This window comes from Scatophagus argus, chromosome 4 (assembly GCF_020382885.2).
Source record: "Scatophagus argus isolate fScaArg1 chromosome 4, fScaArg1.pri, whole genome shotgun sequence".
NCBI classification, from domain to species: domain Eukaryota; kingdom Metazoa; phylum Chordata; class Actinopteri; family Scatophagidae; genus Scatophagus; species Scatophagus argus.
In genome coordinates, this window is record NC_058496.1 from 1078752 (window position 1) to 1095771 (window position 17020).

Genomic DNA, 17020 nt, shown 5'->3' on the forward strand with positions numbered 1-17020 from the left:
TCACATCAGATGTTCTGTGGTTGACTGGGGCAGCTGACAACAACTCCACCAACGCCACACACACAACTGATGTCTGCTGTTTTTAATGTAAGACCCCACATGGTGGAAACAGCATATTGTGCATTTAGTATCAAAATGGGTTTATTAAAAATATCAACCAGCCAATAATTTGACTGGTGTCCTGAAGAGAGCATGACATTATACTGAATCAACATCGTTAAAGGTTATACAACATCAGCTGACAGAAAGCGTGTGTGTTCACTGTGTGCCACTGATTTTATTCATGTTTACATACACGTGAGTGCAGAACACCATGACAAATACGTTATCTTAAAAAATACTGCTTTTATTTGTAAACAAACTAGAAATGAGCATAAACATGGTATAAATATAAAATTAATTAGTTTAAACAAAAACTGTTTCTTCAGACTTTAAACCACAGTCTGGTTTTGGTGTGTGCGTGTTTTATTTTTGGAAACACTTCACACTATTAACTCATTAGCTGCTCTGAGGATCAAACATGCGGCCAAGATATTAATGATTAACGTGACAAAGTGTGATGAACATCCTGTGGGTTTTGTTCAGTGCAAAACGCTCCGAGCGGCTGCACTAAACCACGTTTCCACAGGGTTTTGTGCGTTTTTCTTCTTCATCACCTTCTTGTCCCTCAGTCCCTTAACAAGAACAATCAGGCATCATCGCTGCCACCTTTTACTGCACGTGACTCTTCTTCATCACTCGCCGACTCGTCTTCAAAAGCCTCCTTCTTTCTTCCTGGCAGTCTGCACTTCAGGATTGCACTGCGAATCTGTTCTTCTTCTTCTGCAAATGAACAAAGAGAAAAGTGACCAATCACATGAGTTATTGTCCTTCGTGTGTCTTGTGTTCACTGCTGCAAGTCTGCCGTAAACTGACGACTGCAATAAAAGCTTCAACACGTCATGTAAGATTCACCTTCAAACTTTTAAACTTTTATCTGAAGCTTGAAAAACAAACAAACGCATGGACCTGACAGTCAGTTTGAGTAATCGATCGATCACCTTTGTTTTTACACTGAGGGAGCATTCGATGGAGCTGCAGTCTGTTGTATCGGATCAGGAACTTCTGACATGTTCTAATTGTTCCTGAAAAAAAAAACACAAATAAATTGAATTATCGATCTGCAACTGATATTTAAAGCGATGTTATGAACCAGTCTTCTTACCGCCCACATGCAAACAGTTGAGGAAACAGGGGATTTTGTGCCCGTGAGTTTCCACGCTGGTGATGAACGGCAGCGCAGACCACAGCAGTCTGTAGCAGCTCTTGGGGAAGCGCAGGAACACGATGCCAGTGTGAGCATTCACATATTTCACTGAGGACGGCGAAACAGAGAGAACTCAGAGTCCATTCTAACCTGGATGTCTGGATTTGTTCCGTATGTTCCAGGCATGTGTTTCACAGGCTGTGAAATACATTCGCCTTAACGCTGTGCTTATACTTATACTTATACTTATACTTCGACAAACCTCACAGGAAAATGTTGTTTTTTCACTCCATTTTCTTACTACACGCTTACTCTCTTACAAATGTTTCTGGTGAAAAGCAATTAATAACTGAGTAAACTATAACAGATACTGCTGCTTTATTTCTGTGAGACAAAAATGTTTTTTAATGTGTGTACTTTAAAAAAAGTAATTATTTTTCATGATCTGAGCACACAGAAGTACAAGACAGCACTTCAAGAAAAAAAGAGTCATAAAGTAAAATAGTAAACAAACAAACAAAAGAATAAACTCTCAAATCACAGACTGACGCCATTTCGCTGCGAGACTTTTAGTTTTGACTCTGATTACACATCTGTACTTTAAACGTGTACTTAACGGGTATTCTACTTGACATTGTGTGTTTCTACACTGCTGTACTGGTACTTTCTTCAGGTTAAAGGGTCAAAGCACTCGGTCCACCAGCTGCTGCTCACCTGAGAACCTGATGCTGCACAGGGCTGCTCCATAGTCCCCGTGTGTGCGGGCCACCGCCGCCTTCACCGCCGCTGCGACGGCTCGGTCATCCAGCAGCAGCAGGCTGCTCCGCTCCGACACGTTCACTTCGCACAGTAAGTACCTGAAGCAGAACAGAGTCCGTCAGAAGCCCACCGCGAACACGCAAAATGTGGGCAAAAGGCGCGTGAAGAGCACACCTTACCTCGACTTCACCCGCACCATCGCGGCTCGTCTCTTCTTCCGTGGGAACTTCCGTCAACAAAACGATCTGCTGCCCGGAGAGTCGCCACTAGCGCCACCTGTCGGACGGACATCAATACCGATGCTGGATGCGCTTGACACGAGACACTGAGCAGCACGGATTAGTAGCGGTGTGTCCACCATCAACACTGCAACACTGTTTTCTGCGGAGATCATAAATTGAATCGTAATATATTTCCACAAAATGGAGGCGACGTAGGCCGAGAGGGTGTTGATGGGACAAATGGATCTGATTCAAAACGGTAAAACAGACAGTTGAAGAAGAAGCGGGAGGTGCCGGGCTGTAAACCATTCGTACCCTTTCGGTCACTATGACAATCCCCATCGTTCTCAGCCAATCAAAAGCGAACTTTTCCGTCTCCCATACACGTTTCACGCCATCTTGAAACTTCAGCCGCAGTTTGTTAAGTCGCTCCAAAATTAAGAAGCACAACAACTCTCTTCATTGTCGCCACGGTGTCCGGTATGAACGGCTCACGGAACAAAACGGCGCCGGCAGTCAGCAAAGGTCAGCCGGACGCGGACACCGGCTCGGAGGCGAACCACAGGGATCGAAAGACGGGTGGAGGAATGCTGAAGAAGCTGAAGTCGAGGCGCAGTCAAACGGATAAGTGGCCTGTGGTCACAGAGGATGAGCTCCGGGCTCTGGGCACGGATATTTCCCCGGACCACGTCCTGGGTCTCCGGGCTGTCACGGAGGGTAAGTTATGTGAAATGAAGTGAACTAAACTCGGTTAATTATCAACACTCAACGGGCACCATTTAGCCAATGCTAATTGTGGCTAAGTGGCGAGTTTTCATATCGGCTGACCAATAAGTTGCTGAATATAATAAAAACAGCGAGTAACCGTTTATTTACTCGTCCCTCAGGTAACTTTAACGCCATTTGCCTCTCTTTGTTTGGACTTGTTCATCCTAATTCTTCGGCGTTAAGGAGGATGTTCCCAGGGGCGTCGCAAGGCATTTGGGCCACCCAGGCGGATTATTGTTCAGCCCCCCCCCGGCTTTATAAACTGCATTAATGGGTTTTTGTACCACTTTGGGGAAACACAAATACAACAGAAGTCCTGTTCACATTGTCTGAGGGAGTTGCTAGGATTAGTTGATCACAAGAAAACTAGTTGGCAACTACTCTGATCATCAATTACCCATTTCAGTCTCTAATTAAAGCAAAATTGTCAAACTTTTGCCACTTCTAGCTTCTTAAAGGTGAGGATTTGCTGCTTTCCTTTGTCACTGCTGTTTGAAAATGAAGAGTCTTTGGGTTTTGAACTGTTTTTTGGACAAAAGAAGTGAGTTGTAGATGTCACTGTGGGCTCTTCTTTGATCTTTCATAGTCCAACATGAAACAGACTTTACCCTCTTAGCAACACATTCTGTGCAAAGTCTCATTGAGCCCATGTGTGAAAAGAGCGGCTCATTTTGAGAGAATTCACTGAGCTGCAGCTTTCATAACACGAGTCCTGATCGGGTCAGACGGGTGCACAGGTGGGAACTCGATACCACGGCAGGTAGGCAGTGTCCAGTGGGCTTAACAGAGTTATGAGTTGCTAAAAGTGAGGCCAACAGGAGCAGAGCTGGGAAAGAATAAGCTAAAAGCTGCTAAAACTCTTCGTAGAACTGAGGAGGCCTTCATAGTCAGGTGACGCCTCTGTGTGGATTTGTTACTATGGGCAACCCCTTTCACATCATACGTTTGCCCTTCGGTCCCCTGGAATGGCCATCACCTTCCACCCCACTCGTTGGATCCCTCTGAGTCAGACCCCGGGGCCTGTCATCGGACACCCAGTCTACCCCAGTCGCAGCCAGTGCTTAATGCCTCCCATTGTGTTTAGCTTTTTCCCGGACCAGACAACAATGGCACTACTTCCCTTCCCCTCAAAGCCGAGACCCTGTGCTGCAACATTACTCACCACCGCTGCAGGAGCCAGAAAACACAAACTGAAACCGTAGTTACTCGTCGAGTGTTGTCTCACTTCTGGCAAAGTATTCTGTCACCTGCCATAAAATTCATCACATAAGTACTGCCAAATCTAAACGTCAGAGTACCTTTGTGTGAAGTAGTTTGCTAAAGGCTGCTTGCCGTGTGACCGTCTCACCTGCCACATGTTCGTTTGTCTTAAGACTCACTCTCACTGTCATGTCACATTCCAGACTATCTTTGCAAACCCGAGGACAACGTTTACAACATTGACTTTACACGTTTCAAAATCAGAGATCTGGAGACGGGAACGGTGCTGTTTGAGATCGCCAAACCTCCCAGCAGCGGTAAGTCACTGCACCAGGGTCAGTACTCCTGAAATGTGAGAGGAAATGCAGAAAGAATTAGTTTCTCTCAGGAGGTTCCGTTTCATTCAGCTTTTCAACAGTTTCGTCTGTTAGACAAGACACATGATGCACATCCATGGCAACATTATCAGACCGCAGGGTGTGAGCACACAAAAGGATTTAGTTCACATGTGTTCATATGCTGAAAGTGATGAAGAGTAGCATCATCTCGAACAGCATCATGTGACAGATAAGTCGTGTGATTCTTATGCAGGTGCATTAGTGCAGCCTTTGAGTGCTTGTGTGATTTGTGCCTGTCGTGTGAATCCTGGATGCCGATCGGCTGCATGTTTTCTGTGTTAGGTCCTGTGGAGGGCGAAGAGGAGGGTGGAGATGTGGACAGCAGTGCAGGACGTTTTGTGAGATATCAGTTCACACCAGCCTTCCTGAAACTGTGTACTGTCGGTGCAACGTGAGTAAATGGACAAAAACATCACCTGAGCGCTCAGTAATCTGACTGTTCGGTCAACTTGTTGTGTGAATCGTTGTGTTGGAACTGACTTGTGGTCTGTCTTGTCTCTGAACCTCAGTGTGGAGTTCACGGTGGGCGACCGGCCCATTAACAGCTTCCGTATGATCGAGAGACATTACTTCCAGGGACGTCTGCTCAAGAACTTTGACTTTGACTTTGGGTTTTGCATTCCAGACAGCCGCAACACGTGTGAACACATTTACGAGTTTCCACAGCTTCCAGACGACCTCAGTGAGCTCTGGTTCAGTTTGGTCAGCCGCTCATGTTGACACTGTTGGATGCTGATTTTCACATTATAATCCTCGTCTCTTCTTTCTTTCATGTTCTACCCGTCCAGTTCGCCAAATGGTGGCGCAGCCTTATGAGACCAGATCAGACAGTTTCTACTTTGTGGACAACAAACTCGTCATGCACAACAAGGCAGACTACGCCTTTAACGGAGGTCTGTGATGTCTGAAGGGAAGAATGTGTCAGCACTTCCTGGATTACAGCCAATCAGAAAGCTCCCTTTTGGTGGGACAGAAGTGCTGTTTCCTTTGTGGACGTTCCTCCAGACATTACAACATTCCTCAGATTCAGTGGACCACAGCTGTGAACTCCTGGATCCATCCGTCAGTACCTCATCCAGCTCAGTTTCTGGGACTCTGAGGAATGTTCTGTTAAACCCGACTGAAACCTTCTTGTCCTGACTTTCAGTATCACGTTCCTGCTCGAACCCGTATGCCTTAAGCCTTTTGCCGTCTCTGCTGGAAAGGGACACTTAGTTCGTGTGTTCGTTAACCCTTCATTTAACTCTAAAGATGTTACCAGCTCATGTTTGTTTGAACTACCTTTTGCAGTTGACAATTGTGTTTCCTGTATGGAAAGGCGAGCACTAACTAGAGGCTTCACAGTATTGTTTGTTGTAGATGATCATGTAGCACTAGTTGACATTGAGTTTCATTCTTCCTTCATGCTGTGCTGTCAGGTTGGAGTCGCTGAGGCTGCGCCTGTCAGGTGTTTAAGCCTGATGTCTGCGTTATGTTGACCACTTTGGTCTTTTAATTCAAGGACAGCGTGAGCTCTTCATGACGTTCATCCTCAGCTCATTTCTGTTACACATTCATGACAAAGAGGTTTACAGCATCAGCGACTGGGAGTCGACTGTTTGTTCTCTCCAACTTTGTAACCTCTCAAATACACAAAAAGATGGCAGCAGAATCTGACTTCCTTTATGCGGCGTCCATGTCTGAAACGGTTTGTTCTTCCTGCTTTATCCGCTGCAGTGTGTCTGATCACTGTTAGTAAATCCTGCTTCCTCCTCTTCACTTGGCACAGCAGTACTCTGAATCTGAATCTGAGTCTGAGTCTGAATCTGAATCTGAATCCTAGTCCTCCTCTGTAGGAGTCCGGTCTGGCCAGCGATGTGGGATAACTAAAGAAACAGGACACATATTATATGTGTTTAAAGGCAGGCCAAAGTGCTGTGACTGACACCTGAGAACGAGACTTTAGAATCTGTTGTCTTTCCCCACAATCAGGCGGCTCAAAGTTGGTGTTTATTAACACCAAACCAGATTTTTTCAGCTTGTGCAAATATTAGAGATTTAAATATGTTGGACTTTCATTAAACACAAGTTTCCAGTCTGTTCGGTGCACCTGTTTAATCAGTGTGCAGTCTGCCTTAAATCCTACATTTGATTGGTTGTGTGTTCCTTCAGGAGGCCGTGGTGCTGTTCAGGGCAAAAGAAAAGGTGGGATGTCTAATTCACCAAACAAAGCAGTGAAGAGTTTAAAAATGTCTCCTGTTTGCAAAGTCAGATTGTCCACTGCGATCAGCTGCCTTTGTTTCTTTGGTTTTCATGTCGTAAACAAAAGAATGGAAATCAGCTGCGCCCTGAAAGCCAGGAGGGGAACCCAAAACCTGGAAAAGATCAGCTTGTCCTTAACACCATGATGTAATGTGGAGTTAAATAATGCAGGGCCACAGGAACAGTCTGGACGTTGTCTTCAGTACTCAGATGATCTGGGCTTCAGTTCGCTTTGTTACATGGACTTCATGTGCCTTAAATCCAAGTTTTCATTGTTTTGTTTTTCATCCAGCTGCAAGTCAAGCACAGCTTGAAGGATCAGCTCATGATGTAGCCTGTGGGTAAGCTGGTGTCATGCCAGGCCCTCACCTGGACAGCTGTAGCCTTTGACCCTGTGGGCGTGTCTCAGGCCTGGACAGCGTTTGACCACACAGTATCTAAATCAGTGGTTCCCCACCTTCTGTTCGGCCCCTGAAACCAGCCGTCATGTCCAAATGTGTTCAGAGCTGATTTGAAGCTGGGTGTTAATAATATTTTCATACAATTCAGTTCAGTTTGGTCAAGTTTACGTGGCAGGAAGTGGACGTTTCAGGCGTTCACACTAAAAGCCAGCTGTTTCAACTATTTATTGATTACTTTCTTGTGGCGGTTTCAGCCCTTTATCAGTCATCTTTAGCTGTTTAACCATTTAAGCACATCTGTTAGAAGTTATATTTTCCTGTTTCAGGTTCACTGCAGGTTTTCCTTGTGGGTTTACACCAATCGGCTGAGCTTCTCTTCAGTCTTTCCACGTAGTCCTGGTTGGGAATCACTGATCTGAATACAAGGCGGGGACGTGTTCTCCATCTGCACAAAGAGACGACCCGGGAAATGAATGAATCCACTCTGTAGCCCGTTCAGACTCCTCTTGTTGTATTGGCTGACTTTACAAACATGTATGTTGTATCAGATTTGTTGTAAATAAAAACCTGACTGACTGAAAACTCATCATTAGTATAATATCAGGGATTTCTGGGAGGGGGGTTCTATCCTAAATCTTTTTATATGTTTAATTGAATGTTAAACATGTCAGCTGATGTAGCAGTGAGTCACTGATATGACATGAACATGACAACATGTTTGGTTTTTAAACTGTCAGTTAATTCTGATTTCGCTGGAAATGTGAAACAGGAAATCTAAATCCCCGACATCCATGTTTGGTTTCTATAAATTTTGCTCGGCTTTTATTTTGTAAGTTCATTTCACTTCCTCTGCAACACCGAAGGCAGGGCAGCGATGAAGAATAAAACCTCACACCTGAGCTCAGAGCCTGTTTTGACCCTCGAGCAGACTACATTACCCAGAATCCTCAGCTGAAAACAGTCAACACGGGCAGCACGTGCCTCATCATGGCGGCCCCCGTTAAAAAGATGGTCGGCGTCTGTGAGGACTCGAGCAGCAGCGATGATGAGGAGCTCAGGAGGTGTCAGGAGGCCGTGTGGGACGCACGGAGCGACAGGACGGAAGGTCAGTACGGAGAGGCGAAGTGAACGCGTCTGCGCAGTAGACACGAGACGTTAGCCTGGTCAGAGGTCCGGTAACGGACTTCGTAACGTTAACGAGACGCTCGCAGTTCAGACTCCGGAGCTCGTTAACTCGCTTTAATCCCGCACATCGTGCGGCTTTTCGCTGAACCTGCTGTGCTTCATCGCGTTAACCTGTCGGTGTCTGCTGCCGTCTGTGTTGTAGGTGGAGACGTCAGGGCGCAGCAGTCAAAGCGGTAAGAAGTACTGCACTTCGGTACACGTTTGAGGTACTGAGTCTTTTGTTTTCGTCTTTGTACTCGTGATGTACTTCGGAGCTTCAGGATTCTGTGCCGTTTCAGTCACGTGAAGGCTTCAGGTACTGCCGGACTGTTGGATCGAAAACCACAAAGATCGTATAAACCTGAGCTTTTGTTTAGAAACCCCTCAGCACTTTTCACTGCACTGCATTCACCTGATAGCTTTAGTGACTCTGCACGAGTCGCTGCTGATGTGTGAACATGAGATGAAGGCAGTCTGGTCTCGCTGTGCCGCAGTGCTGTCGTCGCTGACCACGAACACGACGGGAACGAGCTCCAGGTCTCTCAGGGCTTCCGGGCGCACGTCGCTAAGAAGCTGGGACACCTTCTCGACAGGTAAGTCGTCGGACTCTGCAGAAACGCTCTCGGGTTTCTGTGAGCGTAACACCTGACTTGTGTCTGTGATGGTCAGTTGCATTGCAGAGGTACAGACTGAATCTTCGTCCTGCGTGGAGGCGGTGAAACGTGATGAAGATGAAGGTACCTTTCTCTTCATTCTGATGCTGTTCGATGCTGTTGATTAAAGGTGAAACTTCTCGACTGTGACTTTTCTTTTCATTTTTCAGGATTCCTTCTGTTTTCTACGTCAGTCCCGGGACGGCCGGCCGAGGATCCTCCGGCTCCTGTGAGGCGTCGGCCTGCTCCCAGCTCGAGGTTCTTCTGCTTTGATTCGGTTTTTCAGAGCTTAACTTTGCGTGGTCTGTATGTTAATAATATTTTGCATTTCTCTGCTGGGCACAGCGACAGCGACAGCGAGATGGAAACGAGACTGAAGGAGGCAGCCGTGTCCGTCAGAGACCTCCTACCCTCAGCGTCCTCCACTCCCTCAGCAGAGCCTCCGCGTTCAGACAAACCCAAGAAGAAGAAGAAGAAGAAGAAGGAGGTGGAGGAGGAACTGGCAGAGGGAGAGGAGGCTCACGTTGTCAAGAAGATGAAAAAGAAGAAACCGAGTCGAGAAGAGAGCGACTCTGCAGCTTCTCTTCACGTCCAAAGCGACGGTGAGCTCGGCAGCTCAGAGCGGGAAAACGTGCAGGAGGTCAAAGTGAAGCAGAAGAAGAAGAAGAAGAAGAAGAAGCGAGAAGGAAACACGGAGGAAGAAGCTTTGAACTGAATCTTTTCTGACTGATCTTTCATTATGGGATGCTTGTCTGTCTGCTCGGACACGTGAAAGCTGCTCATTGAGGGAGCGTATGAGGCTGTGACACACAACATGCAGGCAACGTGTTGTTTACAAGTTTCATCTTTATGTACAATTTCTGAGCATCACTAAACATTTTAATAAAAATACATTTCGGTGTTGATTTTCAGTGATTGTCGTATCAAAAGTGAATCTTCTCTAATGTCGATTCTTGTTCGTACTACGATGGTTCGGAGCTTCGGAGGGTCGAGTCGTGACTCCGGGTTCGGGTCTAGACGTTTACACCAGAGGTAGCTGTCGGTCCAAATCGGCGTCCGAGTCCCAAGTCCAGCTGACGGCGAGGAGACGCGAGCGCTTTCACTGCGCAGTAGACACCATCTGTGAGGGAATGAAGGAGCTGATGTCTGTCGGCGACGGCGGGAGGAGGTGAGACTGGTGGCTGTCTGTCGTCTGAGGAGCAGAATACAGCTCCAGGCTCTCCGAAGAAGCTGCGGACAGGAAACGGAGATGCTGTCAGTCGCGGCTGCACGCAGCACAGACGCCACAGATGGCAGTGAGAGTGTGTCACCGTTTTGAAATGTGCAGAAACAGACACGATGTCATCTGGATGCAGGTTACGGTGTAAAGGTGTATTCACAGCTGTGTACCTGGCACAGGTGTGTCTGGCTGCAGGTGTAGAGAGTCTTCTTGTAAAGGTGAGTCTGTTGGTTCCTCTGAATCTGCTGTTAGGATCTGAACAAAACAAAAAATCAAGGAGAGTTTCTGCCATTCGTGCCTGGACGAACCAACCATCCGTCAGAGCCAGTTACCTGTCTGACCGTGGCGAGGCTGGTCAGCGTCCCCAGGCTGCTGCTGTCGGTGATGACCATGGCCTGAGACAGCAGACTGGACGAGTGGTACTGCGGCGAGTCCGACTTGTTGTACACTGTAATGACAAACGGGCGAGTTAATCTTCACTCTGCAGAAAACTCGTCCTGCGTCCTGGTCTTGCAGAAGCCTTACTGTGACACGGCAGCTGTGCCATGGTTGCCATGAAGGGACTGGCGCCCATGTGACCCTGGAGCTGCTGGGATATTGGCTGCTGGGGGGAGGCGTGAAGCTGCTGCTGGAAGGAGATTGGCTGGAGAGTAGTGAACCCGCCCCCCATGTTGTTGATGACAGGCACGGTCTGAGTCTGCGTCGAGGCCAAACCTGTGAACCACATTGATCTCTGAATGTTTCTGTTTGTCCTTAACGTAGAAAGGAAACTGTGACAGCTGCTGTTACCAATGAGAAGCGAGGACTCGCCCAGGCTCATGACGCTGGGCAGCGAGGCCATGATGAGGCTCTGCGAGGAGGCCGGGGAGGCAGACAGGCCGTGCAGTGAGGTCAGAGTGCTTACTGGGGGCAGTGGGCCACCGCTGGACGCCTGAGACCAGAGGACGACTTGGTCATGAGGACCGCAGTGCATGCAGTCGGTCTACGATATGAAGTGGGACGGACCCTGACGGAGCCCCTCACCTGTTTGGTGTTTTGTGTCTCGAGGAGTGTGTGGCTGGGCTCCAGCGGGACCGGACTGACCACAAGGCGCCCCACTCTCTCCCCTCCCCCTCTGGGTGAGCTCATGGTGTCACACAGAATCTGATGGCTGTATTTCATACCTGGAAAGGAACAACACTGGCAGAGTTCATACTTTACACCTACAGCAAACAATGGCAGCAAGAACTTCCTGAGAAATCCAGAACCTGTTCAGTCATGTCTGTTAGAGCTGTTGTTATTACAGCAAAGGGTTAAAAAGACCAGAAAGGACCTGCACAGGTGAGTCTTGACCGAGCACAAGACAGAACATTACCAGGCTCAGGACTCGGTGGAAGGGTGGGGTGGGAAGAGGAGGCAGATTGGTTGGTAAAAGGTGTGTCCAGTGCCAGCTTGTGGCGGAAGGCCTCCTCTTTGCGGCGGTTGGCGAACCAGTTGTACACCCGGACCTCAGTAACCAGGTTGGAACCCAGGCCAGCGAGCTGGGAAGGAGACACGCCCCTCTGGAGACACTCGGCTCTGAGGGAGGAGGAGCACACTGTTACACTTAACCAAAGGATTTTGGTTCTCCAAACCGTTTTGAGTTTGACCAATCACGTACACATCATACTGAAGGTGCTGGCATGTGCACCAGACAGGCCCCCCAGGGGCTCAGGTGTTACATGCAGTATAAAAACATTGAGGTAACCTGGCAACCTCACAATATTAGTCTGTCCAGCTGCAGCTATGAGAAAGGAGAGTTACTCTGTACTGTGAGCTAGCTAGCCTGCAGGACGCCACCTTTCCTTTCCCAGGATGGAGACGGAACGTCAGAGTAGGGCGGGTTATTCCCTCGACATCCACGGAAAAGAAAAGTCACGGAAGGTTAATTTTGTATTTTCTCACCATCCTGTAAGATCTATCAGTCTGAAGGCTCAGTTGTCTCGAGTCAATTAACGATTTATGGTTCGTTAAAATAATTTAGAGTTAATGTGAAAGTACAGTCAAGCTAGCAGCCCCGTGAGACTGACACAGTCATGCTAAGCTAACACTAACATGCTAACATGGTTTAGCAGGTAATGTTGTCCAGGTTCACCATCTCAGTTAAGCTTGGTAGCAGGCTAACACAAATTAGCAGTAACCTTAAAGTACAGCTGAGGCTGATGGGAACGTCTTGAAATTCTGGACCTGATGATGGAGCCAAATGAAAAGTCAGAGGATCTCATGGCGGTACGTCCAGTCTGTCTTCAGTCTGGACCGCTGGGGCGGACAGACCACCAGACCAAACCTAATCGTTTTGTATTGCAGTTTAGGTGATGTACGTTAAAGACCTTTTCTCACGATTCTCTAAATACGGAGCTGTTCCTGTTATTTCACTACAGGGGCTGCTGATGGAAGAAGGTGATGCACCAATCGAGGCTGACGTCACCATCACTGCGTCTCACCTGTTACACTCGTCCACTAACCCCTCTCTCTCCTCCTTGCTGGGGTTCTTCTGTCGTTCGTAGGCGTGGAACAGGATCTGCAGGGACGCCGGGCCCCATTTGAACCTGTTCCTCCGGCCCTTCCTGGTGTCCTCCCCCTGCTCCTCCACGGATGACATGCCGTGTTTGGCGTTGGTGAATTCTGTAAAGGGATGGTTACTCTTTTCATTGTGGTCTTTCTGACACCTGATGCCGGGAAATGAGGGTTTTGCAGCTCCGCAGCCGCTTGTGTACTCACGCTGGCTGATCTCGCATTGCTTCTTGACGTACCAGGTGTACAGAGCGGCCCTCTTCTGGTTCTTCATGGGCGTGCCTTTGTTGAGGTGCTGCGAGAGGTGGGACTGGTTGAGTCCAGTGGACTCCACCACCTCTCTCTGAGGGAGGTTGTGCTGCTGCATGTAGCTTTTCACCATCTTTGCCACATGCCAGGGGTCCCCCCTGTTGGACAAAGACAACATGTCTGTGTGCAGCTACTCTGCTCTCTTTTGTTCTTGTTTACTGTATTTGTTGAAGGTGAAGTGGAACCCTTTTCTTTGCCACAGTATGTTATAACAGTGAGACTGTTCAACGGGTGGAGTTTGTCTCGACATGAGACGCAACGCGTGTCCACTCAGAGGGAAGTGCGGGGAGGCTTGTTGACCGAGGCAGATAAGGAAAGCACACAGGGCCAAAGTCCAGCCCTTTCAGATCACTGGAGGGGAAAAACGTCTAAAAGGTTTATGAAGCCTAATTTAACGCTTTCTAACTGTCACTTCAGGAGCAGATAAAATACACACAACTTAAGAAATGCTTCACTTTACCAGACTCACAGTTTTTAGACGTGATTTTAGGCAGTAAAATGTAAGAAAACATTTAAAGAGCCGCTTAACCACCATGTTAATATTTTCTGTAAAAAATGAGTCTGACAAATCGCGCACAGCGTATTTCAAACAGGAGAAAAGAGGCCTGAAACCTGCACACAGACATATCAGTCGAGCCTTATGTCAACACAGCCTCACATGACCAGCCCTACTCCACTAATCTTCACCTCTGCATGCAGCTTATTTATTAAGAAATGGCCAGAGAATAATGATGGGGTGGGTAATTAGTAACTAGCAAAGGAGGAACCCTCTTTAAATTCGCCCCAGAAGCCAGAGAGAGACAGACAGAGCGGCAGGAGAAGGAGGGAGGGATTGGTAAAGAGAAGACGTAAACTACTCAGCTCATTAGCGTTGTAATACAGGAGTGAGCCGTTCGGGGCTTTCTAATTTCACCTGATCAGGTGGCACTGGCAGGCTCAGACAAACACTCAGCGACAGGTTAAGGTGGTTGTACTGGTGCTGCGGAGCTTCCAGAGAAGGTCTACTTACTGCAGGAGCTGGTCCACCTGGGCCCTGAGTTTGGCCGCCTCCTCCGGGGGAAGCTTCTCCAGCTCTCTGAATATGGCCGGTGGAAAGTCCATTTCTCCCTCCTCGGAGCTCTCTCCGTCCCCCCTCTCTGCCTTCTCGGCACCGGAAGTCGCCCTGTCTCGCTCCAGTTCCCCGATGGCTTGGACCAGGACATCCCGAGACAGTCCGGATCCCAGCAGGGCCCAGATCAGCTGCTCCTGAAGGGCTGTCAGGCGGCTCGGCCTCGCCTTGGCTGCCCTCTCCTCCATTACTCTGACGCCTTGCCTCGCTGCCGCCTCGCAAACAAACACTGCTCACATGTGCACTTCCACGCTCAGACGGGCCTCATTATGTTTGTAGTCCTTCTTCAGCTCAAGAGAACTTTCATTTTCCCTGTGCTGAATTTCCTCCCGATGTGTCCCGAGCTGCCTGGCTTTCGCTCTCCACCTGCTGTTTTGCTTTCAAAGGTCAATTTTCTTTTTTTTTCTTTTTTCAACCCTCCTCCTCTTCACCCCCTCCTCCTTACATGCGCCCTGTGAACTTTGTCCCCACTCCCTCAGTCCCCAACTGTGACCAAAGTGCAATTTAAAAAGAATAAATCAACGTGAGGGGACGTTGCGGGGGCGGCAGACCAGGACCCAGAGCCTCACAGAGAGGTTGTGTGCTGAGATGTTTCTGACTTCACGGTGAGGCAGAGACAGAGAAGACATCGTCACTCGTTTCTTTCATTCCTGGATGTTCCAAACTTTGATGTTGGCTCATGAAAAATGTCAAAATAAAAGCACAGGGCAAAATCAAATGAAGTGAGCAGGAACATGTGCAGTGTGTCATATGTTGCCACTAGAGAGCGCTGTCGCTTCACCTCTGCTTTGCATACGGTGTGTGTGTGACATGCAATGGTGGAAGAAGTCCACAGGTTACCAGTACCACAATGTAAAAATACTCCAATACAACTAAATATCATGTCTTAGTAAAAGTACAGATCAGCACTTAATTGTTGTGGACTCTTAAAGTGCAGTAAACAACTCTGTGCTGCTTTAGGACGAGTTTCTGCGTGCGACTGATGTGTCAGGAAGTACAGAAAGATCTTTCTCTTTTATCTGTATTTATTTCCTCTTGTGTGATGTAGACGTCTATTCTTTTTATTTTGAAATGTTTTTGATTTTGTGCATTTTGTCTGATCGTTTCCTGACGTTTCTTTTCATTAAAGGAACAGTTCAATTCAGCCATTCTCTCCACGCCCCTGATGCTGACAGGAAGTCCGGTCAAGTTTCTCAGTCCACAAAACGTTTGTGGAGCCTCACAGCAAAACAGCGTCGCAACCTTCTGATGAGCTTCTCACTTTGGGGTGAACTGTTCCTTTAATGTGTCTGGATGTTGTTGTTTTGTCCTCCTGCTTTGCAGCCTTCTGCTCACCTGTTGGTGGTTCGTTACCGCTCACCTCCACGTTAACGTTTAGCGCCGCAGACTGCAGACATGAGGCACATTTTGTGCAGTTGATTGTTTTGAAAGACTTTGTTCTTTCGGTAAAAAGCAGCTGAGCACAAGTTTGGAGCTGAACTTTTTCCGGCTTTTCTGCACTGAATGAGATTTATTTGTATGTCTCTGACCCGCCCCTGTGGTTTTTGTCAGAGTCGTCTGGAATGATAAGTTGGAAGCAGAACGAGGACAAAACTGAATGGGAGGAAAACCTTTGAGCGTTAATGCAGTCCTTTATCTTTTCTCTGTCTTTCAGTGTAAAACGCTCACTTTCTCTGCCCGGATCACCTTATACCGTTCTCAGGTTCGGCCTATCAGCACCTTTTTGTGCGGAGCTCCTGTTACCCCACCCCACCCTTGGGAAGATGGCATTATACTGTATTTGGACGGGTAACAGAGCTCCCTCTATCTCCCTGAGACATGCCACTGACCTGTAATTAAGTCCCTTTGTGCTGTTCAGAGAAAAGTCCTCGGCGGACCGGACAGAGGGCAGAGTGTGTGTGGATTTCCAGCAGCTCAGATACTGCTGTGACTAATGCTCCACCACACAAGCTGGGTTTATCAAAATGGACCACATGCAGCACACATTAGAGCTCGCATTTTCCCTCTGCGGAGAACTCAAAGCTACGCTGATTGGTAATGAGATACAGTCCACACTGTCCATCTCTCATTAGTGGGCCATTGCTGGCTGTGTTCTCGCCGCTCCCTCGCTCTCAGTCCCCGTCCCTGCCATTCAACCCCATTGATCATGCATGCAGAAATTTAACACACCCCTTAATTCCTGTCCAAATAGCCCCTGTCCCACTTCCAGAGCCTCGTCTGCTCGTCTGCAGAGTGCGTGCAGGCACTCGGCGAGGACAGAGTGTCTCAGAGAGGACAATCACAAATAAATCTGGTGCTGCTGCTCTGAGTATCCGTGGGTTTCATAGACATAAACTCAAACAACAGAAAGTCTGAGGCTCGGGCGGGACGGCGTCCATTTTGCAGCCGGCCGTAAGTCAAAGCCGTCATTGTCTCGCAGCGGCTCAGGCCATTGATTGGCCTTAACATTGGTGAGCAGGTCACATGTTGAGTCAGTGTTGAGAAGATTAACCGGAGCTGGCTTTGGTGCTAATTAAATACTTAAACCCCAGCAATGAATGAGCACACAGACCTCCTGTTACACCACCGCGCCTAACGCGTTCGGTTCAAGTACTTTCATTTCAGCTAAAAAACCGTCAGCTAATTTTATAAGTTCGGTGTGGGTCACATGTAATGCAGAGTTTTCATGCCCTGTTGAGTCTGTGTGGATAAATGAAGCAGCTCGAGTGTGATTTCTTGTTTGAAGTGTGTTACTTTAATGTATAACACCTGAATAAACACATTATGTTCACCTCTGATTTTGTATTCAATGTCTGAATAAA

At 47.8% G+C, this 17020-nt stretch overlaps 4 protein-coding genes across 5 annotated transcripts; 2 read left to right on the forward strand and 2 right to left on the reverse strand.

Moving 5' to 3' along the window:
* Positions 1 to 257: 257 nt before the first annotated feature.
* On the reverse strand, positions 258 to 2330 carry pop5 (POP5 homolog, ribonuclease P/MRP subunit). Its single transcript, XM_046386634.1, has 5 exons — positions 2185 to 2330; positions 1961 to 2103; positions 1205 to 1354; positions 1041 to 1124; positions 258 to 822 (listed from the first exon to the last, which is right to left on the reverse strand). Exons 1-5 carry the CDS (start codon positions 2202 to 2204, stop codon positions 689 to 691), a joined length of 531 nt encoding a protein of 176 aa, XP_046242590.1. The 5' UTR covers positions 2205 to 2330; the 3' UTR covers positions 258 to 688.
* Positions 2331 to 2576: 246 nt separating this feature from the next.
* unc119.1 (unc-119 homolog 1) lies at positions 2577 to 7820 on the forward strand. Its single transcript, XM_046386632.1, has 5 exons — positions 2577 to 2943; positions 4398 to 4511; positions 4875 to 4983; positions 5102 to 5274; positions 5381 to 7820. The coding sequence occupies exons 1-5, from the start codon at positions 2709 to 2711 to the stop codon at positions 5491 to 5493; spliced, it is 744 nt and encodes a 247-aa protein (XP_046242588.1). The 5' UTR covers positions 2577 to 2708; the 3' UTR covers positions 5494 to 7820.
* Positions 7821 to 8107: 287 nt separating this feature from the next.
* Positions 8108 to 9962, forward strand: c4h12orf43 (chromosome 4 C12orf43 homolog). The gene is made up of 6 exons (XM_046386631.1): positions 8108 to 8339; positions 8562 to 8592; positions 8893 to 8991; positions 9068 to 9135; positions 9222 to 9309; positions 9397 to 9962. Exons 1-6 carry the CDS (start codon positions 8222 to 8224, stop codon positions 9764 to 9766), a joined length of 774 nt encoding a protein of 257 aa, XP_046242587.1. The 5' UTR covers positions 8108 to 8221; the 3' UTR covers positions 9767 to 9962.
* hnf1a (HNF1 homeobox a) lies at positions 9880 to 15081 on the reverse strand. Of its 2 annotated transcripts, XM_046386625.1 has the most exons (10): positions 14121 to 15077; positions 13010 to 13209; positions 12733 to 12913; positions 11625 to 11827; positions 11294 to 11433; positions 11060 to 11201; positions 10796 to 10984; positions 10603 to 10718; positions 10441 to 10525; positions 9880 to 10281 (listed from the first exon to the last, which is right to left on the reverse strand). In XM_046386625.1, exons 1-10 carry the CDS (start codon positions 14405 to 14407, stop codon positions 10151 to 10153), a joined length of 1674 nt encoding a protein of 557 aa, XP_046242581.1. In that variant the 5' UTR covers positions 14408 to 15077; the 3' UTR covers positions 9880 to 10150. The 2 variants fall into 2 exon arrangements, with proteins under 2 accessions (XP_046242581.1, XP_046242580.1); XM_046386624.1 differs by having other exon boundaries at positions 12733 to 13209; positions 14121 to 15081.
* Positions 15082 to 17020: the final 1939 nt, after the last annotated feature.

Coding starts and splice junctions, on each gene's coding strand:
- hnf1a (XM_046386624.1), bottom strand. CDS start 14,407: ATGGAGGAGAGGGCAGCCAAGGCGAGGCCGAGCCGCCTGACAGCCCTT. Junction 11,202..11,293: donor AGACACAAAACACCAAACAG/GTGAGGGGCTCC, acceptor CTCTGGTCTCAG/GCGTCCAGCGGTGGCCCACT. Junction 10,526..10,602: donor GCCTCGCCACGGTCAGACAG/GTAACTGGCTCT, acceptor TGTTTTGTTCAG/ATCCTAACAGCAGATTCAGA.
- c4h12orf43 (XM_046386631.1), top strand. CDS start 8,222: ATGGCGGCCCCCGTTAAAAAGATGGTCGGCGTCTGTGAGGACTCGAGC. Junction 8,340..8,561: donor ACGGAGCGACAGGACGGAAG/GTCAGTACGGAG, acceptor TCTGTGTTGTAG/GTGGAGACGTCAGGGCGCAG. Junction 9,136..9,221: donor GAAACGTGATGAAGATGAAG/GTACCTTTCTCT, acceptor TTCATTTTTCAG/GATTCCTTCTGTTTTCTACG.
- pop5 (XM_046386634.1), bottom strand. CDS start 2,204: ATGGTGCGGGTGAAGTCGAG. Junction 1,355..1,960: donor GTGCAGCATCAGGTTCTCAG/GTGAGCAGCAGC, acceptor CGCCGTCCTCAG/TGAAATATGTGAATGCTCAC. Junction 1,125..1,204: donor CAACTGTTTGCATGTGGGCG/GTAAGAAGACTG, acceptor TTTTTTTTTCAG/GAACAATTAGAACATGTCAG.
- unc119.1 (XM_046386632.1), top strand. CDS start 2,709: ATGAACGGCTCACGGAACAAAACGGCGCCGGCAGTCAGCAAAGGTCAG. Junction 2,944..4,397: donor TCTCCGGGCTGTCACGGAGG/GTAAGTTATGTG, acceptor GTCACATTCCAG/ACTATCTTTGCAAACCCGAG. Junction 4,512..4,874: donor CGCCAAACCTCCCAGCAGCG/GTAAGTCACTGC, acceptor TTTCTGTGTTAG/GTCCTGTGGAGGGCGAAGAG.